Genomic DNA, 25,257 nt, shown 5'->3' with positions numbered 1-25,257 from the left:
TCTCCGTGTGGAGCTTTACGGGTTTCTGTGGCCGTGTTTCGAGATGGTCTCTTACGCCGACATAGTGGGTAATGATCTCATCGTACAACAAGATGTTCGACCATACAGAGCTCAGATCATTATCATATATCTGTAAGTAGCTGATGGTGTGGCCTGTATCTGTAAGTTACTAAAGTGCACTGAAACGCCAAAGAAACTGGCATATGCATAGATAAGTAAACAGGCAGAATATGGCCCTGCGGTCGGCAACGCCCATATAAGACACGCGCCAGGCGCAATTGTTAAATCGTTTACTGCTGCTACAATGGCAGGTTATCAAGATTTAAGTGAGCTCGAACGTCGTGTTACAGTCGGCTCACGAACGATGGGACACAGCATCTCCGAGGTAGCGATGAAGTGCCGATTTTCACGTGCGACTATTTCACAAGTGGACCGTGAGTATAAGGAATCCGGTAAAACATCAAACCTACATTGCTGCGGCCGAGAAAACGACCCTGTAAGAGCGGAACCAACGACGATTGAAGAGAATCGTTCAATGTGTCAGAAGTGCAACCTTTCGCAAATTGCTGCAGATTTCAGTGTTGGGCCATCAACAAGTGTCACCGCACGGACCATTCAACGAAACATCATCGATATGGGTTTTCGAAGCCGAAGACCTACTCGTGTACCCTTGATGACAGCACGACACCAAGTTTTACGCCTCGGCTGGGCCCGTCAACACCGATATTGGACTGTTGATGAGTAAACATGTTGCTTGGTCGGACGAGTCTTGTTTCAAATTTTATCGAGTGCATGGACATGTACGGTTATGAAGAAAACCTCATGAATCCATGGACCCCACATGTCAGCAGGAGACTGTTCTGGCTGGCGGAAGCTCTGTAATGGGGAGGGGAGTATGCAGTTGGAGTAATATGGGACATTTGATACATCTAGGTACAACTCAGGCAGGTGATACGTACGTAAGCATCCTGCTTGATAACCTGCATCCATTCATGTACATTGTGCATTCCGACGGACTCGTGTAATTCCAGCAGGACAATACAACACACCACACATCCTGAGTTGGTACAGAGTGGCTTCAGGAACACTCTTCTGAGTTTAAACACTTCCGCTTGCCACCAAACTGCCCAGACGAGAACATTATTGAACGTATCTGGTATGCATTTCAGTGTACTGTTCAAAAACATGGTTCAAATGGCTCTGAGCACTATGGGACTTAACTTCTGAGGTCATCAGTCCCATATAATTAAGAACTACTTAAACCTAACTAACCTAAGGACATCACACACGTCCATGCCCGAGGCAGGATTCGAACATGCGACCGTAGCGGTCGCGCGGTTCCAGACTGTAGCGCCTAGAACCGCTGGGCCACGCCGGCGGGCTGCACTATTCAGAAGAGATCTCCACCCTCTCATACTCTCACGGGTTTGTGAATAGCCCTGCAATCTTCATGGTGTCAATTCCCTCCAGCACTAATTCAAACATTAGTCGAGTCCATGCCATTTCGTGTTGCGTCACTTCTGCGTGCTGGCGGGGGCCCTACACGATATTAGGCAGATGTACCAGTTTCTTTGGCTCCGCTGCGTTTTCCTGTCTGAATATGAAGACTAATCCTAGGCACTACTGAAGGGTTTTTATTCAGTTTTCGAAAATAGACGGGCTGGTTCACGAGAAAGGTGTTACTCATGGGAAGCTGGAGCGAGTGTGTGGGCCATCATCATGTATGATGGCCAGCTGCATGTGTCCAGGATGTGGACAAGAGGACCATGTTAGGTCCGATTGTCCCTGTCGCCTTTTGCTACAGATCCCAGTCAGTGACGCAGCTCCCAATATGCCAGTCACTTCTTTACTGGACACTTACGCAGCAGCTGTGCACAACCCAGATGTGTCAGCTTAGGAAGCGCCTGTTCACCCACCAGCACTCCTCGTCAGGACCGACGGTGCTGCCGAGCCCTCAGCAGCACCAGCTGCTCTGACAATAATGATACCATTAACTCTTCAGAGCTCAATAAATGGCCCGCCCATTGCGATGGACGTCGAAACCGAGTGCGGTGTTTTCCTTCAGATGGGTGCGGCTTCCAACAACGAGCGTCCACACCCTGGCATGGAACAGCATATCTGAAAGCAGTTCTCGTCTCGACAATGGAGGAAGCGAAGTCGAATGCCCTCCAACAACACACTTCTTAATGGAACATTGCAAGCATCGGATCGGATACCAGGCATTGATCTCCCTTCAGCCACCCTGATGACAGGAATGGCCGCTCCAGGTGTCCCATTTAGGGACCATCCTTTCCACCGACTGTGATCCCACATGACAATGATGGATCCTGTGGAGAGGGGTTCCCTGGGTCCTGCTGTGGCCGCGTCACCACCCCCAGACCTTGATGGGCGCAACTATCGCCTGCCACCAGTCCCGATCTCCTGGGCTGACGATATCAACGATGGAGCGGATCGGAATGATGGCCGACCTGTCAGGGAGTGCCCTAAAGTGGCGCCCGACCCAGATTCCACCCAGTGATTGCAGCTGCCAGATGTTTCAAGCCAGTTAGACATCTTCGCAGCACCCATCGTGCCAACAAGAGGAGCACGTCCACAACACTACTGCATCGCAACGATGAATCTGGCCAGTTTCAGGCTACACTGGCACTGTTCTGAGACACCATTTTTGGTGATGTCGACATTGCCCTCCTTCAAGAAGTGATTGTTGCTGGCTTCTATGTGCCCACCATCTACATGGCCCATATCTCTCATGCCTCTGACATCAGTAGTGGAGTGGTTATCCTCCTCTGCACAGGGCTCCCTATTGATGATGTAGTGTACCTTCCTGATGCTAGTTGTATGGCCCTCACACAGGTCGGCATCCGGACTGTCTGGCTCCAGTCGACCTTGTGAGCAACATATCTTCTTTGCTGACGAAGTAGCGCCGCTTACTGAAGGTCCCATGGATGAATTGGTGTTCGGTGGAGACTAACTCCACACTAGGGCTTACTGATCAATGTCAACAATATTTCCCTTGTGTGGCCCTCTCTGTTATCATCGACCAACTTCAGCTTATCGAGACATGGACGAAGGTTCATGGTATGCACACAGTGATCACATACTATATGGCTCGCTTGTCCAGTCGCCTCTACTGTATATACCTCACACGTTCCCTTGCTACTGACATTGGGCATGCTAAAGTTTAGCCTCTCTCTGACAATAAGGCCTACATCTGCAGTGTCTCCCTCGCTCGCCATCAGGTGTGGCACAGTCGTGGCATCGGGAAATTAAACGTTTCCCTACTGACTCCTCCTGACTGCCTAAGGATCATTAAGGATATTTGGGCCCTTTGTCGTCGACATCACCTCACATACATCCACCCTATACTGGTGGCTATCCTGTACAAAATCGGCTCTACAGCAGGGTAATCATGAGAGATGGAAAAGACGTTGAAGCATCACAACTCAAGAAGGCAGCAAAATTCGTCACAGCCCTTGATCGCTGGGTGGTTCAAATAAATACACTCCTGGAAATTGAAATAAGAACACCGTGAATTCATTGTCCCAGGAAGGGTAAACTTTATTGACACATTCCTGGGGTCAGATACATCACATGATCACACTGACAGAACCACAGGCACATAGACACAGCCAACAGAGCATGCACAATGTCGGCACTAGTACAGTGTATATCCACCTTTCGCAGCAATGCAGGCTGCTATTCTCCCATGGAGACGATCGTAGAGATACTGGATGTAGTCCTGTGGAACGGCTTGCCATGCCATTTCCACCTGCCGCCTCAGTTGGACCAGCGTTCGTGCTGGACGTGCAGACCGCGTGAGACGACGCTTCATCCAGTCCCAAATATGCTCACTGGGGGACAGATCCGGAGATCTTGCTGGCCAGTGTAGTTGACTTACACCTTCTAGAGCACGTTGGGTGGCACGGGATACATGCGGACGTGCATTGTCCCGTTGGAACAGCAAGTTCCCTTGCCAGTCTAGGAATGGTAGAACGATGGGTTCGATGACGGTTTGGATGTACCGTGCACTATTCAGTGTCCCCTCGACGATCACCAGAGGTGTACGGCCAGTGTAGGAGATCGCTCCCCACACCATGATGCCGGGTGTTGACCCTGTGTGCCTCGGTCGTATGCAGTCCTGATTGTGGCGCTCACCTGCACGGCACCAAACACGCATACGACCATCATTGGCAACAAGGCAGAAGCGACTCTCATCGCTGAAGACGACACGTCTCCGTTCGTCCCTCCATTCACGCCTGTTGCGACACCACTGGAGGCGGGCTGCACGATGTTGGGGCGTGAGCGGAAGACGGCCTAACGGTGTGCGGGACCGTAGCCCAGCTTCATGGAGACGGTTACGAATGGTCCTCGCCGATACCCCAGGAGCAACAGTGTCCCTAATTTGCTGGGAAGTGGCGGTGCGTCCCCTACGCACTGCGTAGGATCCTACGGTCTTGGCGTGCATCCGTGCGTCGCTGCGGTCCGGTCCCAGGTCGACGGGCACGTGCACCTTCCGCCGACCACTGGCGACAACATCGATGTACAGTGGAGACCTCACGCCCCACGTGTTGAGCAATTCGGCGGTACGTCCACCCGGCCTCCCGCATGCCCACTATACGCCCTCGCTCAAAGTCCGTCAACTGCACATACGGTTCACGTCCACGCTGTCGCGGCATGCTACCAGTGTTAAAGACTGCGATGGAGCTCCGTATGCCACGGCAAACTGGCTGACACTGACGGCGGCGGTGCACAAATGCTGCGCAGCTAGCGCCATTGGACGGCCAACACCGCGGTTCCTGGTGTGTCCGTTGTGCCGTGCGTGTGATCATTGCTTGTACAGCCCTCTCGCAGTGTCCGGAGCAAGTATGGTGGGTCTGACACACCGGTGTCAATGTGTTCTTTTTTCCATTTCCAGGAGTGTATAAGTGCGAAATCTTATGGGACTTAACGACTAAGGTCATCAGTCCCTAAGCTTACACGTTACTTAACCTAAATTATCCTAAGGACAAACACACACACATCCATGCCCGAGGGAGGGCTCGAACCTCCGCCGGGACCAGCCGCACAGTCCATGACTGCTTCGCCTTAGACCGCTCGGCTAATCCCGCGCGACCCGCTGGATGGTGATAACAGTATTCATACAGCCCTAAGCCGTTACAGGGATATGTTCGCACTCGAAAAGTCGCAACATCTGCTGGTGCATTGGCATAGCTTGACTACCGTCAGGCATTCCACCACGTTGACCACACCTTCAGATGGTCTTCCAGTACATGGGTTTTCCGGCTCATGTATTACACAGGTACTGCATCTCATGAGAGGCTAGACTCCAAGAATATAAGGTCGCGTCACTGAGCCTCTATCGAGCGTTCTGTCCAACAGGGTTGCTCCACTTTCCACGAGACTGTATGCTTAGGCGTTAGAACCCCTACTCCAATGCCTGGTGGGCTTCACATTGCATGGATACCGCTTCTGTTGTACGACCTATGCTGACGATCTTCTTCTGAGTCATTCCGCGATTATTATTCGCCAGATGTATAGCGGGTTGAACAAAGTATGGAAATACCGCGAGAAGTTTGTGCTTGAGCATAAACACAGATGCTGCGAGTTGTGCTGTTGTGTTTGACCACGAACAGCACCTGTGCATCTCCTCAATACATTGCGGTCAGAACAGAGGTCTATGTTATTGTAAATGCATAAATTCTTGATGCTCCTCTATCCATGCAGCAAGGACGATGTCCACATGTCTCTGAGATGGGTGGCGACATATGGGGAAGCAGTTCTCTTAATGTGTCCAAATCGCAGGTTCTGCTCATTTGTGAGGGCCTACCTGCTTCGGTAACCAAGGCAGCCGAAGTGTTGGTGATCAAGAGACACCATATCGAAGGTTTATACCGCATAAAGGAACTGAGCGAAAAATTTATCCGCTACTTCACAACACTGACGAAGCTATGTGGTGAATGATCGTATCTAAGGGTCATTGAAGAAGATTGTGACGAAAAAATAGAATACGATAGCTGGAAAAGTCACTGTACAACTGAAAGTCGTACTCGTGAACACCGTCAGCGCAATAAAAAAATGAATAAAAAGAGAGAGAGAGACAGAGAGCACTCCATAAACAGGGAATTTCAGGCCGAGCTGGAATTCCAAACCCACTCATCAGTGATGTAAATGTCCGTAACAGGAAAACCTGGTGACGAAGCCAGAAGACGAAGACTATAGAACAATGGAAGAAAGACGTTTGGTCGGATAAGTATCGTTTCACACTGTTTCCAACTTCTGGCCCACTTTACGTGATGGTTTGAGCAGCCATGGTTAGTCTGCAAGTCTACCAAGGATTATGTGACTATTTTCCCATGGCACAACGTTAGATAGGGCCGGCTCTGCTGGGTGGGTGGGGGTGAGGGGAGGGGGGAGGGGGTGCGTAGGGTGCGTGCGAGCCCTGCTACTTCCGAGCGCGGCAGGTTTTTGGGAGCTGCAAAGTCTTAAATTTTAATATGGTTCCAAACAGACGGATTAACAAGACAATGAAATGTCGACAATGTCTTCCTACATTATTGATATTCCCACCTGGAGTTTCCATTGTTTGACAGTGAGAGTTTTATATAGATGAAGAAGCGTTAGCGTTAAGTTGTAAATACGTCTCACTCGAAATTGTCAACTGTATTGTGAAACAGATGAGGAAGGAAGCTCAGGAGTTGGTCGCATTGGTTGTGTCTTTCAAAACAGCGAACATCGCGATTGGTAGTGTTCGCAACTCTCTTTCTTCGATACACGTACGCAACACTTGAATTGTACCTATGTCAGCTTGAAAGTCTCCACAGAATTGAAAAACTTGATAATAATGGAATAAAAATAAATATATAGCATATGATGGCCTAACAATTCCCTAAATACCTATGGGGGTATCACCGAGAAAAGCACTTTGTAATAAATAGAGAAAGAGCACGTTAACTATGCACTGCTCGTCACATGTCATAGTCTTCTGAATCCAGACGTTGTGTGCCTCTCATTTGGGTCTGCCAGTAATACCCGTTTACATCGGTCTTCTTCTTCTCATGGGCCTCTAAACTGCACTGCACGGACTCTTCGTCCACTTTCGCCGTATTTCATATTGTTTGCGTCCCAGCAACTTTATTCAGCATATAACTGTTACTTTTCGCTACAAGAGATGAGCCATAAATCATAGTCATGGCTTGTCAGGAAGCACGCCATCTAGATATTCGACCATAGCCGTTTTTCCTTTATGTACTACGGACACACGAAATAGGCACTTTCAGTCAGTCATTCGCTGTGCCCTAGAAGCGGCGACGATTCCGCCGACATTGCGGCCTCAGCTGTGCTGGTTGCTGCAGGTCTCGCATCGCACGCTCCCCTTTATTCAGGGAGCCAGAAAAAGTGAACTAATTTTAGTTACAGACTCTGCGAGTGGCAACTTAATTTTGGTTACATACTTAATTTTGGAGTTATAAGGCAAAATGTATTACATTGTAACCGTTTCATTGCTTCACATATCACTTAAAACTTGCGGGCTAATAGGTCATGGTCGCTGTGTAAAACTTTCTCCCAACGTTTCCTCTCCGACTGCGGGAGACTTCTTCAGAGGTAAATCGGCAAACTGCAACACAACACAAGGGTCAACCGACTATAAGCACGATGTAGAGTGCACCACAGTCCAACACGTGACGTCGGCTACGACATTATCTCTGGTAAAGCCAATATTCTCAACTGAAAGCAATCGATCGTCGTTCTTACGTGGCAACTTTGACATCCAAATTTTGTCTAGTTAACCACTCTCCTCTTCTCTATTAAAATTATTACTGTGTTTATAAATCTCAGTAGCCTCTCTATACATGCGCACATGCGCGATATTTTCGATGTGACGTTCGTCTCGCTGCATTTTATTTCATGATCACGCTCTTGGTAAACAAAGCCCGCTACGACTGATTTGTCCGTACGTTCCAGAAGGCAATTCCTCTTGTGTTCAACCAGGGGGGTGTTAACACTTTATTTTCGTGGTACCAATACAAACCACTACTGTTTCTCAGACCGGTGCCGGCCGGGTTGGCCGAGCGGTTCTAGGCGCTACAGTCTGGAACTGCGCGACCGCTAGCTGCGGACATTCGTCTACTCACGTCATGGATGTGTGTGATGTCCTTAGTTAGGTTTAAATAGTTCTAAGTTCTAGGAGACTGATGACCTCAGAAGCTAAGTCCCATAGTGTTCAGAGCCATTTGAACCATTTTGAACCCATTTTGAACCCATACCTAGCCCAGCTCTGCTCTTAAAGAAGTATTCACGTCAAAAAGACATATGAGTAAGTGCGGTACCTAAGAATAAGATATCGTGGATGGATGACATTGTGGTAAAGGTTGATTATGTCTGAAAAAAATACAAGTTGACCTGGCGCGACCGGGAGAGGGAGACGCTTGAAAACTCCGCACGGGGTAGTAAAATCCATGGAGCCAGTCACTATGGTTGATCCCTGATGGTAATCCACGGAATATGGAGCTGTTCGCGCAATCAAAGCTGACACTCGACGCAGTGTTCGATGAGAGCGACAGTAAACGACAGGAACATCCAATCAGTGTTCACAGACTCCGTCGCCAGAAATCGCCCGATAACATCTGACAGACACCTTGGCCACAGAGGGTCCGATCTTCGTCAGGTTTTACCGGGAACACGGATTCTAGGTTAGGTTAAAATCTTCAAGAGTGGGAAGGGATGGATACCAAAACGCCTTTGTGCTAGGAGACAAGTGCTACAATGCGACTTTTGCTATTAAAAAAATTCCGAATGCACGTGAATGAACTATATGCCGGCCGCACTGGCAGAGCGGTTCTAGGCGCTTCAGTCTGGAACCGCGCGACAGCTACGGTCGCAGGTTCGAATCCTGCCTCTGGCGTGGATGTGTGTGATGTCCTTAGGTTAGTTAGGTATAAGTAGTTCTAAGTTCTAGGGGACTGATGACCTCAGATGTTAACTCTCATAGTACTCAGAGCCATTTGAACCATTTGAGCTATATATGTCTCCAAAAGAACGTGACGAGAATTACCAGACAAATTTTACGAATGTGCGAAATGGAGAGAGATGATTCGCAGTGAGTTTGGAAAGCACAAAATCTGTTTTCCTGACTGTATTTGAAGTTGTGCAGACATACTCAGTTAACCTTTGATGATTTGTCTTTCAGCAGACGTGTGAAACACAAACATAAAGTTTAAAATAAGATACTATGCACATGCAGATCATGTCATGTAACAGAAATGACACCCTCCTGGCATACACGCCAGTAAGCAGTTAATAATAATTTATAGACTGCTAATGTCCACCTATCACAACCCAAAAAAGATCCACTACAGTCACTATAAGCATAAGATACGGCATCCTCATCACTTGAACAAGTTTTTTTTTGAGAATATAATTTGAGCCTAAAATTCCCGTTACAGATTTTGTCTACTTTTATTTTCCCATAAACCTGTGATTTCAGTCCATATATTCCAAACTATATCCCGATTATGATATTTTTAATACCCGAGATACCACAATCTCCTTCTTTGACTAAGCTTAACTGTCTCTCACAGTCCATTTCTCATATTGTGCCGGCCACTAAGACCGAAGAAATCAAATCGATCTGAATTTCACCGGTTGTCGACCGAAGTCTGTTCATTTTCAAAAAATGGCTCTGAACACTGTGGGACTTTTCTGAGGTCATCAGTCCCCTAGAACTTAGAACTACTTAGACCTAACTAACCGAAGGACATCACACACAGCCATGCCCGAGGCAGGATTCGAACCTGCGAGCGGAGCCGTCACGCGGTTACAGACTGTAGCGCCTAGCATAGCTCGGCCACACCGGCCAGCTGTTCATTTTCACCGTGCACGTAGTGGCGTACTGATTTGAAAACTAATGTACACGGAGTGGACATAAATATGGTCACGCCTAAACCACAACACACTGCCATTCCAAAAACGGGCCGGCCTCGGTGGTCTCGCGGTTCTAGGCGTGCAGTCCGGAGCCGTGCGACTGCTACGGTCGCAGGTTCGAATCCTGCCTCGGGCATGGATGTGTGTAATGTCCTTAGGTTAGTTAGGTTTAAGTAGTTCTAAGTTCTGGGGGACTGATGACCACAGCAGTTGAGTCCCATGGTGCTCAGAGCCATTTGAACTATCCAAAAACGGTGTAGGAAAGCCGCAAGCATTCAAAACATTTTCCAGTCGTCCTGTTATCGATACATTAGCTCCTGTATGGATTTCAAGAGAATTTTATACTACTGTTCAAATGTGTGTGAAATCTTATGGGACTTAACTGCTAAGGTCATCAGTCCCTAAGCTTAAACACTACTTAACCTAAATTATCCTAAGGACAAACACACACACCCATGCCCGAGGGAGGACTCGAACCTCCGCCAGGACCAGCCGCCCAGTCTATGAGTGCAGCGGCTTAGACCGCTCGGCAGTCTTATACTACCCTTCCTACCAAATAGTGGCAACTTCAGATAACGATGATGGTGGTGGATTGAGATCACGCAGCCTTTTTTGTAAAGTAGGTCTTAAAGAGTCAATAATGGTGTGAATTGGTGATTGGCTTGGCCAGGACAGATGCGACAATTCATCATGAAGCTCATAAAACGAGCCCTGGACGATGCGGGTTGTGCAAACACCATTAGGCTGCGGTCACCATGGCACCGATATCTGTTTATACCGCCAACCGATAACGGCCAATATTTTCCAAAAAACTTGCGAATCGTTCCGCCTCCCCCCCCCCCCCCTCCCCCACCCCCACCCCCACCCCGCACCATTCTATGGCAGTCAGCGGAAACTTATGCGCCCACTTTTCCGAAATTCGCATTTCGCCGTCGTGCGACATTCGCCCCACCGTGGCGCGTGGCAGGCATATCGAGGAGGAGCGGGGGAAAGTGGGCGCGACGGTTGCCAGACCTGCGCGGGGCAGCCCGGCCGTGCTGCCTGCAGTAGCGTCCCGCCATGCACCCGCGACGGCAGCTCCAGAACCCGCAGCCGCTGGCTAGGGCCGCGCACGCGTTCTTCGCTGCAGCCGCCGCCGTCGCCGCCGCCGCCGCCATCCTCGGTGAGTACCCACCTCCGCTGCCAACTTCGAAACAACACTAGCGCGACCAGAGCGGACAGCCAGCAAGGGATGCTGCATTCCTGACTCAAGAGACAAACGAGATTATAGTCCTGTTTCGGTTACTTGCCATTTGACAACCAGCGAACACGACTGTTCCCACTGTTGATGATTCTGCCATTATCAGTGCCCGCCGATTGTTAACTTCGATTGTACGAATATTAGTTACGTAGCTTCTGAAATTGTCCCGGCGTATTTCTTCTGCAAACAATTCGCATGTATGCACCCGGCCGACATTTTACCACGATATTACGACCCAGAGAGTAGTTGTGTGTGCTGCCCTTGGTGGTGGAAGTGAGAGATCATCTAATCACTGGTTATCGAAGGACCCCGTCGATTCCGTTGTGACTGGATATTTTACCTATAGGACTCCAATTTTTATCTAGTTGAAAACCCTTGTCACGATTTATAAAATTAAAATTGGCATCCTATAATTAAAATTAGAGACAGCAAAGGACCTGGAAGAGCAGTTGAACGGAATGGACAGTGTTTGAAAGGAGGGTATGAGATGAACATCAACAAAAGCAAGCCGGCGGTGTGGCCGTGCGGTTCTAGGCGCTTCAGTCTGGAACCGCGTGACCGCTACGGTCGCAGGTTCGAATCCTGCCTCGGACATGGATGTGTGTGATGTCTTTAGGTTAGTTAGGTTTAAGTAGTTCTAAGTTGTAGGGGACTTATTACCACAGAAGTTAAGTCCCATAGTGCTCAGAGCCATTTTAGCCAACAAAAGCAAAACGAGGATAATGGAATGTAGTCGAATTAAATCGGGTGATGCTGCCGGAATTAGATTAGGAAATGATACACTTAAAGTAGTAAAGGAGTTTTGCTATTTGGGGAGCAAAATAACTTAGGATGGCCGAAGTAGAGAGGATATAAAATGTAGACTGGCAATGGCAAGGAAAGCGTTTCTGAAGAAGAGCAATTGTTAACATCGAATATAGATTTGTCAGGAAGTCGTTTATGAAAGTATTTATATGGAGTGTAGCCATGTATGGAAGTGAAACGTGGACGATAAATAGTTTAGACAAGAAGATAATAGAAGCTTTCGAAATCTGGTGCTACAGAAGAATACTGAAGATTAGATAGGTAGATCACATAACTAATGAGGAGGTATTGAATAGAATTGGAGAGAAGAGAAATATGTGGCACAACTTGACTAGAAGAAGGGATCGATTGGTAGGACACATTCTGAGGCATCAAAGGATTACCAATTTAGTATTGGAGGGCAGCTGGAGGGTAAAAATCGTAGAGGGAGACCAAGGGATGAGTATACTAAACAGATTCAGAAGGATGTAGGTTGCAGTAGGTACTGGGAGATGAAGAAGCTTGCACAGGATAGAGTAGCATGGAGAGCTGCATCAAACCAGTCTCTGGACTGAAGACTACAACAACAATTAAAATTATCCAGTGACAATGGAATCGACGCGGTCATTCGATACCCAGTGATTAGATGATCTCTCACTTCCACCACCGATGGCAGCACACACAGGCTGTCCCGCGCTTGTCATCACCTGATAAGTACGTCAAAAGACGCCAACACATTTCGCATTCGCAAAATTCGGCATAAATATGGTGAATACACCGTGGCTCTTCATTATTCGTCTATTGGTTCAAATGGCTCTGAGCACTATGGGACTTAACATCTATGGTCATCAGTCCCCTAGAACTTAGAACTACTTAAACCTAACTAACCTAAGAACATCACACAACACCCAGTCATCACGAGGCAGAGAAAATCCCAGACCCCGCCGGGAATCGAACCCGGGAACCTGGGCGCGGGAAGCGAGAACGCTACCGCACGACCACGAGCTGCGGACATTCGTCTACTCACGTCATGATGGCGAGGCGTCTTTGCGCCGAAGTATCGTGGCAGAATGTCGACTGAATCCGCCTGCATACGTGAAAATTATAAAAGTAGTTATGTTGTTCCATGTTCTGTAGTTCACTTTCACGCTAAACGTTAACTGTCAGTTGAACAAAAGATTGCAGACAGAGCTAGGAAGAATATAATATACCAATATACATTTGTTTATGCGGCTACATACTGGCTACTTACTTGTTGGTAATCGTCTTATTTCTGTTCAAGAATCGCTCTGTGGTTTAGGGATTGCAAAGGAGAAAGAAATGTAATTTATATTTTAAATTGCTTCTGCTGTATCGTATTTCCACAAGCGGACGTTAAAGAGTTTTATAGCTGTATATTTCACAACTCTCTATGCCTTAGCGTTATTATTTTAGTAGAGGAAAGTGTAGATCATTTTAGTGAATATCTCCATTCCTGTCATTTGCAATGGACTGTTGCCAACAGTTTCGTAAGTGAATAAATGTACAGCAAAGCTGTAGTTAATGTTACAAATTGTTTAAACAGATGCCTACAAGAGAACGTGTGTGACCTCTGCATAAGCTCTAATTACTCTTTTGTACAATTAATGTTTTTTGGGGAAGTGAAGTGTTACCCCAGAATGTTATCCCTAGGAAATCAGTGGAACAAAATACATTTAGTGACATGTACGTCCCCAGGGTGGGATTAATCGTATGGCAAAAAACGTTTTAGCAGGGCAACTGTACCGTTTTTTGCAATGTAAACGTTGTCGGTTCCAACAGTGTTGCTACTTCCACTGTGCAAAGCATTGTGCCTGCTAGTTCCAAAGTAAGAATTTCCCTCCTTGACCGAGCCAGGAACGAAGTTCGAACTAGTTGGCAGGCCGCTGGCGCGTAGAAGGGGTCAGTGCGTTGTGCTCCATCTGCGGAAGTGTTTGTTTACATAGCTGTGTGTGACTTGGCAGCCTATGACCGGACCGCCGCGCTACAAAAGGAGCTCATTTCTTATTCAGTAATGTGGGCCGTTAAAATTTTATCGTAAATCATAATTAATAGAGAGAATCAGTTTCTTCCTCTCTACTCCCGACATACAATTATATTACGGCATTTATGTACGCTTCTTTTAATCAAGAATTAGAGCGAGAGAGAAAACTGCACCGCCTCAGTGGCAGGGCCGTATTTACTGTGGCACAAATATCGCCCTCAGTAATAAAAAAAATGAGTTAATAGATCAACAATTAACTTAAAAGGGTGTCTTACGACGTCCGCCCCGATCAGATAAAAAAAAAGCCAGCACGGTAGTTCGGCGTGTTCGGTCGGAGAGCTGGCTGGCCTCTGTAATAAAAAAACTGAGCGAAAGGATCAACAACGAGCTTCAACGGATGTCATGTGACGTCCGCTACGACGAAATACAACGAACCATAACGAAAAAATATTTTTTTAAAATGGTCAGCGTGACAGAATGTCAATCCTAAGGGCCCCGGTTCGATTTCCGGCTGGATCGGAGATGTTCTCCGCTCAGGGACTGGGTGTTGTGTTGTCCTAATTATCATTATTTTATCCCCATCGACGCCCAAGTCGGCGAAGTGGAGTCAAATCGAAAGACTTGCACCCGGCGAACGATCTACCCGGCGGGACGCCCTTGTCACGCGACATTTAAATTTCAGATTAAAATTTGAAACGTTTCTTTTCGCAGTTCCGATTATGAGTTCTTCTTTCATTTAATGGCGATTGGTCTGTATTTGTGGCGGTCGATAATAGTAAATTATACCGAAATATATAAAAACCGTCGTCTTAAAACGATCTTACTACTTACTTTGTTGCTACATTGTTGTTATTGCCTTACGGTGATCGATACGGCTCTTATAATGCTGTGCTGATAATTTTTTGGAGTTATTCCAGTTGGTAGTAGTATAATTATTAAAACAACAAAAATATTTCTCATAAGAATAAATTTACATTTTTTAGAATGTCTATGAACTCAGTGTGTTATCTTGTCAGACGCTATGGGTCTTAAGACATCTTGCACATTACCAAAAATATCTTGTTACTGAATAAACATATTTGAAAATAAATGGCAAATTTTGTGTTTTGTTGTGAACAATGTTTTGTTGGAAGTATTGTTGACCGGTGATAACAGCATGTTGTGATCCCGAGGAAGTTATACCTAACAGCGATTAGATGTATCTTACAATATGAATCTGAAGATAGGGCTGTTTGCCCCAAAATCTATAATGCTTGCCGGCCGCGGTGGTCTCGCGGTTCTAGGCGCGCAGTCCGGAACCGTGCGACTGCTACGGTCGCAGGTTCGAATCCTGCCTCGGGCATGGATGTGTGTGATGTCCTTAGGTTGGTTAGGTTTAAGTAGTTCTAAGTTCTAGGGGACTGATGACCACAGCTGTTAAGTCCCATAGTGCTCAGAGCCATTTGAACCAGCCTATAATGCTTACTTACTAAGTTGGCTACACAACCTGCAATCGTCCTTCGGCCTCGACGATCAGCCTCTTCCATCGTCTTCGGCCTATGTATTCTTCTCCAGTTAGTCCCATCGTACCCATATCCTGTTCGATACTGCCAATCCATTCCAGCTGTGACCTTCCCCTTGGCGTGTTACCTCTGATAGCTTATTCCACCACCTGCCTGGTGATCTGGCCTTCTCGATGCCCGTATCTAGTGTGTCAGAGTAAAGTCTCTGCTCCATATAAGACCATCGGTTGGATTACAGCTCTGTAGGTCCTAATCTGGTCTGTCTCATGCCTTTTACTAAGAACTGGGCCAAGATATTTGACTTCATTACCATGTGAATGATTTTACTATCTATATCTGAAGGTCTGTCATTGTTCTCTCTCATCACTAGAAGGTATTTGGTGTTATCCATATTGATCTTTAATATTAAAACACAGATACGTTTTGTTTTAGATTTTTGTAGTGTGGATCCCTAAGTTGCGGCCTAGGTAGCGTGCACGTACATGTGAGCTGTCCAATGGTATTCCATATCCTGATGACGGACGATTGGTATGGTGCCCGATAAGTTGGGTTATAGTTTTGCAGCAGGACGCAGTAAAAACCCCAGAAAACTTTTATGGAAACTGATTCCTGCCGCGACAGCCACTGGGCATGGATATAAAATATTCGGTTACAGTAGCTATATAGACAGCTTAGCAAGTCGAGTGCAGATGACATCATCCAGTAGTTTCCTTTACTTGTGGTGCACGTGAACGCAGTCGTTGTATAGCTAGGCCACTGTGTTGTTTGTGTCAGAGAGCTATTCGGGTGCTCAGCCGAAGTGGAGAATGGACTAATAATTACCTTCCATAATCAGTTTCTTTCATAGGGACGATAACTAATGCCTAAGGAACACTGACAACTTGCCAGTGCCGAGGACAAATTTAACAGTAAATATAAGAGAAAATTCAAATAGACAATAACGTTAACGGTTTCGTTCTTGATGTTTAGTTAATGTGATTCTTGTTCTGTAGCGCGTATACTGTCCATTGTTCAGCATAACGGACTGTTGTTTGCGGGAACACAGGTAAAGAATGCGTCGTTGTCTCTCCAGATTACATGGAGAGTTCAAATGGCTCTGAGCACTGTGGGACTTAACATCTATGGTCATCAGTCCCCTAGAAATTAGAACTACTTAAACCTAACTAACCGAAGGACAGCACTCAACACCCAGTCATCACGAGGCAGAGAAAATCCCTGACCCCGCTGGGAATCGAACCCGGGAACCCGGGCGTGGGAAGCAAGAACGCTACCGCAAGACCACGAGCTACGGACAAAATGGTTCAAATGGCTCTGAGCACTATGGGACTTAACTGTTGTGGTCATCAGTCCCCTAGAACTTAGAACTACTTAAACCTAACTAACCTAAGGACATCACACACATCCATGCCTGAGGCAGGATTCGAATCTGCGACCGTAGCAGTCGCGCGGTTCCGGACTGAGCGCCTTAACCGCTAGACCACCGCGGCAGGCGAGCTGCGGACACATGGCGAGTCTGTACAGTACTGCAGTTCTTTCTTCGAGCTCTGCTCCCCCCCCCCCCCCCGCCCCCTTGTTCTGAAAAGACCTGGTGTTGCCAGGTCCAGCTTGCAGAAAATCGGCAGTTTAAAAATATCGGCGGGACAAGAAACTAAAAGTCGTGTCAAACGCGCTCGCGCGCGCGCGCGCGCGCACACACACACACACACACAGACTCAAAATCAACGTAAATTTTCAGTCGTTACATAAGTTACATTTAATATATTGTGAACAAAGTTGGTATACTTGTACACCGTAATCAAAAATACAGTTCCGCTCATCAAAAGAACCAAATTTAGGCTGGTAATAAAAGATTTTCTACACACCTCAGCACAATCCAACAAAGTACTATTTCGTGCGACAAGAGAATTCGGAGGCAGGCAATGTGCGAGAAGGGTGAAAGGTTGAACGCTGTTCGGAAAGCAGCGACATGGTGGTAATAGTACAACAGTGGAAGGCTCATGGCCATGTGTGTTTTCGAAACGCACAGTTCGGGCATGCGCTGTTAACGTCCCTTTAGTTCAGTGTTTCCCAAACTGTTCCGCGGAAACTGGTGCCCTGTGCGAACTGAATAACTGCTCCATGAAAAACTATTAACAACAAGGCGTTTTTTCAACATTTTGAAGAGAATAATTTTTCAACGCTGTTATTATATCTGTGTTATTAGTTATGATTCTTAACTAATCGTCGAATAAAACGAATTTTTATCATTATAAACATTTTATTAACCTCCAAAATAAACAAGGTGTTCCAGAAAGCAACAGGATTCTCAAATTTTTGCGTCAGAGGATAACTTTGGGTACTCTGCTTTAGTACATCAGCTGATCGCAACGTCCTGCAGCACCGTATTTTAATTTCCACGCATTCAGAAACTCATTTCTGAGCTTTCAGATACTCGATCATTTTTGGAGGAAGTACTCATATTTCGAAATGTTAGCGGGGCCCAAAAGTGGGAATATTTGGCGTCCAGTATAAGGCTTACGCGGGACGGGTCATAACATGCCTAAAAATTGGTATTTATCGCGAAAATCGTAACTTCTGGCAACACTACTTCAACCTTGCGCTGCCGCTCAGAGCCGCAAGATGTTCGAGAATGCGCAGCTGCTTTTGAGCTGGTGAGCGGCCAGAATTGAAAGGCCATATTTACTGTACTGCACCATGATTTAAAACATAAAACGAACATTCGTCGACTATGCATAATCCAGTATTAAAACGGACAGAAATGTATGGAGGAATCAATCTTTTCAGATAAAAACTTGCGGGTAATAATGGAATGTTCGAAATTTCTTATCGAATTTCACTCGAAAACTTCGAACATCTGTTGAATGAGCAATTATGAGCTCACATATGTCCGAAGTGAAAGAAGGGTTTTATCTTGAAACAGAGCCAGAGGATTTGGTTCAGACATTTATTCAAAAGCTTGTAAATGTTATTTTCTTGCTGGTTACAAAAATGTACATATAAGTAAATGTGAATACAATAGGTTGCATTAACAGTAACATGAAAATGATCACTCCTTTCTCGACATAACTGAAAAGACTATGAAGTTACTGGTGGCCTGTTATTAAGTTGTCATTGGCACGTTTTAACACGTGTGTGTATATGAAACATATTTAGCGAAAAATGTTTTTACGAAGTGCTGTACTGTTAAAGATGAGATGAATGAGGTGTTTAGAGTTGCTGATGCGAATGGAGCTAATCTGTGTGTGATGGGTCGGTTAGAGTTCTAATGTGGAATAGCACTGCATTTCTTTTTTATCAAGAGAAACAATAGAAGAATAGCCTCGCTTTGTTGTGGGGGGAGTAGTGGTGACTGGGGCTCGCGGAATAAAATTATGTTGGCAAAAGAAGATACACTGTCTGGTGTGAACACATGTACATCACTTAGAGATTAAATATGACAGTGAAGTGGCCGTCTTGTTCTTCTCTTCGACCACTTGCATACCACATCGCTTTCGACCCACTGCCAGGATTTTGCTTTTTTTACGACTGACTTCAGGTTACTAGCTTATTTTTGGTAATTAGTGAAAATGATGTCAGCTCTTCTTTTATTCGATGTGTTATACTTAATATCTGTACGCTGGATATTTGTCAAACAGAAGCCTTCGGCAGTCGATATTGTACACCACAGAGGTTCTAAGTACAAGCAATGTAATCTTTGGTTGTCAGTCACATTGTCATTGTCAGTGCAGCATTCAGCGTTGAACTAAGTGAGAGAATTGGGTGTTGGTCACGCTGGTCAGCCGTCTGGAAGTAATTAGCAGCACACAGATTTACATACGGAGAGGATGTTGCTTTTTGAAAGTAACAATTTGTAAAGATTGAATTGAAAAGTGTGAAGATATTCAGGTAATGTCGCTGCATTGCTTGTCCGTGCATAATTTCTCGTGAGTTTGAGAAAGTCAGTTTTTAGCATAATTTTTCTTTATTGATTTAGGTCAATTAGTTTGATTGTAATTGGCAAGGTTTTTATTTAACTGATTTGTTGCGGCGCTTTGTTTTAATATTCACCATTTTCTAGAAATATTGAGTTTCCTTTGAGGCAAGGTAAGTCACAAAATTTGTTTGGGCCAGTTTAAGATTACAGTCAGGACACAGTAAAATCATTCACAGTGAAGCACTGCATTTCAAAATTATGAGGTTGAGTTCAGTAAAGTTTAGTTCAGATCTTATTCTTACAGTACTATTTTATATGTAAAAGTGTGTACCATTTTGGAATTTTTCCGTCGATTTGTAATGTTATGTAGAATTTAATTCTGTTTGTATTGTTTGTTGGAAATGTGAGAAGAAAAGTACTGTGACTTCATGCATTGTAGCACTGTTTACAGCACTACATAATACAAAATTTTACAGTATAGATTAATTAGTGCACAGTTTCACATTTGTTATTATTTTTGGTAAAAGTGAATTCTAAAACAGTTATACAGTTTCAGTTGGATTTGGCGACTTATTTCATCAGATGGATTTTACATAAGCTCACCACTTGCATTGTTCACGTTCACGTTACAAAATATAGGTACACGAAAGTACAGGACACCAGTTCCCACACATACACACAAAAAAGAATAACACCGTTACAAAAGTTCCACTTTTCACCGTAAACTTCTATAAGTTGTTCAATTCGTCTGCAGTTTCACTCCGTATTCTATTTGTCAACTCTATAATTCCGTACTTGTAATTAATTCCTTGAATGACCATAAAATATAAACAAATGGAAAAGGATACTGACCGTGTGAATCACGATTGAACCACCAGATAATCTGTGAACGGGACCTCGATCTATATACTGCATCTTCATTAAGCCATGTATTTATGTAATGTAATTTAACACACGTATTACTGACAGGATTGAATCCAATAATAACTCTGAAGGTACGCGTGCTTTACTTCACAGGATTTTTTATTAAATTATTTCCAGATACATCACGATACGGCGGCAGTATACATACATCGATCAGCGTCAGTACCAATCCAAGTGCAAGACAGTAGTATTTGAAGAATAGCGGATAATACCTTTTATAGTTTACGTTGAAGCTGAAAGAGAGAGTAGAAGGTGGACAGCGATTTTAAAAATTGCGCCCATTGTCTTGTGGAAGGTATCCGTATCAGCGATTCCGACTGCGAAAGTACCCTATTTATTACTTACATGATACTACAACAGTATCAACACTGTCCGCGTACAATGCAGAGTCACTTAACCTGGTGATTTCTGCGTCCAACAGTGCTCACGAAGAGCACCTCAAACGCTGTCCAAATACAAAGCTTTCAAACATACCGCTTCTTTCGATGTACAGACAGTTGGTGGACCCCAGTTGGCCATCCACACCAAACGCGCCACGATATTAATGGTTCTTTTGATGTGGCTGGCGGCTGCGGCAGCTGACGCAGCCTTCTGGCCCAGTGGAAAGTATCGAGAGCGGTACCTTGGCAGTGTCTGAGCCCGGCTACATCGCTCTACCTCTTAAGTAAGGTGGTGTTACCGAACCAGTTACTGGAAATGGCTGCTACAAAAATGTCATTTACTGTCAAAGTGACTGGTGTACGTCATTTCCAAGTTTAGTACTAAGAATTTTAAGGAAATGCTTGATGACGTAATGATTTTTTTTCCAGAGGTGTAGCTATGTCCGGCAAAAACCTATGAACAGTCTTGATCAAAGAAACGAAAATTACGTCTTTACAGATGGTTTGCGATCTGGAAAACCGTAACGAACTTCTTCAGAATTCTTCGATACGGACAGAGGCCGAAGTAATGAATTAAAATCCTTCTGAATTTTTAGCTAGCATGTTCAGCTTCTCTAACTATTAATACCGACACTTCTTTATCACCACAAAATGTGCATTTTACTAACGACGACGAAACTGAACATAACTGATTATGCACTAACTTATAGGGTAACAAGTGTCAGTTCGTTGAGGGTTTTCACTCTTCCACAACACGACAAATATGAAACAAAGTACTGCAATCTGCAAAGTAGTTTTGACTTCTCTTACCTCAGTGTTACGGCTTATTTCTCGTCAGGCTATATAAACTACTGGCAGCTTTAATTTTTGCTTCTCGTATTTTCGTGAAAATATTACACAATTCAGTGCTCGATAATCGGACAAAGTCAACCTGCCTACCATCCATTACAACATTACAACGATGAGATAGTCTGTATAGCGTCAGATGGACGGGCTGCAGTTCGTAAGGCAGTAATTTCATGGTAATCATACAGTTCTTTTGTTTTCTTATTTTGTTGGCGTAGAAGTACGTTAGGATACATGATTTTACGCTGAACGGTGATTTGTGGCTGCAAAATTGATACATGAGAAACCAATACTGCAGAATGTTCACGACGCAAGTTTTCCCATGAATTTGTTGAAAATTATATATGCCGTTGTGGCAAGGTGTCTTCATACAGTTTTCACGGTGCGAAGACAGCTTACCTGACTGTTGTTTCTATGACGTCTGTCGTCCAAGAAATTATAAATCACAACATAATAAATACATTTGAGTGGGCCTGCTGCGTACAGAATATGAAGTCAATTTTATTTTACCCCTTTGTCATCTATCTTGTAACTAACGCAATGAAAACGATTGTCAGCCGTCACCAAAAGTGAAATTAGAGGAAAAAATAAAACAAACAGGAAATGATTCATTCCGTAGCAGGCTCGAAAACCCAAACTACCATGCGGTATTTCACACAAGCTGTCGCAACATTTCGAAGATTGTTGTCATTTTAATTTTAAACTAAAAATTAATCATTTGACATCTCTTGAAAGGAAACTCACCTGAATGAACGCATTTTGGGTAAGATACCTGATATCTTATACAACATCATCATTAAGTCAGTGCTAGCTTTGAAATCCAGTTCTGTACGATATAAACTTTGATGTTGTAGCGAAGTTGTTCATATCACAGAAACTACTGCTGAATAGCACATTTATCAACATCGGCAAGGCAAATTATGTGAACTTTGCTGCATTTTCCTTAGGCTGAATTTAATTTCATTTATCACAGCATCGCGTGTGGAACCGCCTGTAATTTACATCCTCATCGACCAGCTTCAACATTTTTCTTTACGTTCCGCTATCATTTCCGCTGTCTCGTCACTGATTGCTCCTTCTCATCGTCAGAAAAATAATTTTATTAACAGCAAGCTTCCACTGGCCGGTAGCGGTGCTTTAACAGTTTAAGTAAGCCCTGGCTATAGCTAATCACATAGCCAAATTAGTGCCCGCTGCTACCAGGTTTAGACTGTTTAAAGAGCATCCAGTAAAGAAGAGTACAAAAACACAACTGCTGGTTATACAATCAATGTGGCTCTATCGCCTGATAAGACAGTCCTTGGGTTTGTACAGCTCTCCCCGAGTGTTCAACCCAGTGATTTCTCCAGCAGGTTACAGTCTCTAAACGTCCAAGTTGACTCTTGAAGTTGTAGCTTTGCTGATACTGATACGAGACACTATACGTTTACAGCGGCCAAAAATTGCCTATTGTCGACAATATCTCCCGGCCGCATCAATATCATTTCTGTCCGCTGTTGGCCGACAATGTTCGCGGCAGTACATTTCCAAATGACGAACGCCAACTAGGGGAAGGGAGTGCTTTAATAGCACACCAGGTATTAAGTTAGAAAGAGCAACGCTTCGGAAAATTTAACTAGTGAACTAACGTTGGCTGCACACATGTTCCAGAATTTTGCGAGAATGTCGGAACACGATTTCGATTATCTTGCAGAAGTAATACAAATATGAGACAGTGTATACCAGTTGCTACCGCCCGGCGATATCCTTTCGGTTTTTACCACCGGTAATTCGTACGGAAATTTAATGTAACTGCTCTTTAACGTTCATCGTTCATCAATTAGCCTCATGGTACAAGAAGTATGGGAAGCTGTGGTGGAAGAACTGAAAGGTTTCATTAAGAGAGGTTTGAAATTAAGAATACAGTTTTTATTTTTGTTCACCAGAATACATACCACTGTTTACACTATCACTTCCTGCTTCAAGTAAGTCTCGAGGTAATATGAAACTCGTGGCATTAAATGCAAACCATGTGAATGAACAGCCACATCCGCTTCCACGCTTTCCAGGTAACATTTTTGCCGCGCATTTGGCATAGGTTCGAAGACTTAAGAATTTTTTGTATGCTTCATCGAGCGTGATTCCGAGCTCATCGGCAAACATTTTGCTAACTGTTTTTCATATTATGATCTTTGTATACATTAATTTCGACTTTCCAGAGCTATGGTCGTAAAAGAATAGCATTTGCCGGCCGAGGTGGCCGAGCGGTTCTAAGCGCTACAGTCTGGAACGGCGCGACCGCTACGGTCGCAGGTTCGAATCCTGCCTCGGGCATGGATGTGTGAGATGTCCTTAGGTTAGTTAGGTTTAAGTAGTTCTAAGTTCTAGGCGACTGATGACCTCAAAAGTTAAGTCGCATAGTGCTCAGAGCCATTTGAACCATTTGAGCCAGTTCTGTTGGGTTCGTATTGTAATGGTGTAATAGCAAATGTAGAAATGCATGATGCGCTCGATGGGGTGAAAATGACTGTTTGTCATGTTTCTGCGATACTTATGTACCTCTGTGGTATGAAACGATGGACATAGTCCAAATGAAGAGGATTCGGTCTTTCATTCTTGCCTTAAAAAATTAAACTTATATTTTCTTAATTTAAACAACTTTTATGAACAGTCTTTCATAAAACATCGATAATGACGAATTTGATATAGAAACAGGAATTTCGCGTCCAATAAGAAACAAGAAGACGTACATTATTCACAAAAAATGATGATGAGTTTTATGAGATGTAGATATTTCAAATTGAACGAGAAAAAAAAGTTACTTTGGAGATTCGAACCAGTGCACGAATAACTGCATTTTGTTCACATTCCATTACGCTAGACACTACGCCATATGTTCAGTGAGGGGTCTCAGTATCGACTGCATTATATACACCACAAGGAAAACGTCAAAAAATCAGCCTCAGCCATTTTCATATTAACGTTTCCGCGCACCACACATACAGCTTGAGTGCTGTCCATTTTCTTCAACTGCTCGTGTACATTCATGTCAATAGCTTCACATGTGGTTGTTTCAGATTTCTGTTTTTGTACTCGTCAAATTTTACCCTCCACGGGCATAGACAAGTTGTGTATAATTCTATTAAGTTTTCGATATTTTCCCTTGTCCAAGACATGTTAAAGTATACCACACTCTGGAGCAACATCTTGTTAACAGCATCGGGTGTGTGACCGGGAGCGCGCTTCTGGCATTAGTTGCCTTGCATTCATACGTACGGTATTAGGGTGCGTGCGTCGAATGCACGTTCCAAAAGAATCGTAAAAGCTGTCCGTGTGAACGGGACTGTTGCGGGACGCGTCTTCGTAGTATTCTGCGTCGCGTTCTCATTATACGCACGCACGAACGTACGGCAATTTTCGCTTGTTATCCAGTTCGACGGTTAACAGAACGAAAGCGATGCGGTAGACGTCGTTACCAGCATCTGGAGCAGAACCACGGATCGCTCACTGCTTTCTACCTGCCATCTGGAGGTGCAGACGCTCTGACTGCAGACTTCAGTACAGAACTGTCCATTTCCACATCACGTCACTCCATCGCAAGTACTTACTGCGTAATACTGGCCAGTGGTTGTCACGAATAACTGCATTTTGTTCACATTCCATTACGCAAGAGAAATTCTTCGAAAATTACTGTGTACGAGTTATGTACAAATCACGCTCAAAATAAACGATCCAATTTACACCAGGGATTTTAATAACTTCTCGTT

At 44.7% G+C, this 25,257-nt stretch overlaps 1 protein-coding gene across 1 annotated transcript in view; it reads left to right on the top strand.

The window, feature by feature from the left end:
- The first annotated feature begins 10,972 nt into the window (after positions 1 to 10,972).
- LOC126278169 (phospholipase A1-like) overlaps positions 10,973 to 25,257 on the top strand; it is a 286,583-nt gene continuing 272,298 nt past the window's right edge. Inside the window, exon 1 of the mRNA XM_049978064.1 lies at positions 10,973 to 11,083. Coding sequence (XP_049834021.1) covers positions 10,981 to 11,083 — 103 coding nt within the window. The 5' untranslated portion in view covers positions 10,973 to 10,980. The remainder of the gene's footprint in view (positions 11,084 to 25,257) is intronic.

This window comes from Schistocerca gregaria, chromosome 6, assembly GCF_023897955.1.
Source record: "Schistocerca gregaria isolate iqSchGreg1 chromosome 6, iqSchGreg1.2, whole genome shotgun sequence".
Taxonomy (NCBI): domain Eukaryota; kingdom Metazoa; phylum Arthropoda; class Insecta; order Orthoptera; family Acrididae; genus Schistocerca; species Schistocerca gregaria.
The sequence above is the reverse complement of the archived record's forward strand: the minus strand, read 5'-3'. Positions and strand labels throughout refer to the sequence as shown.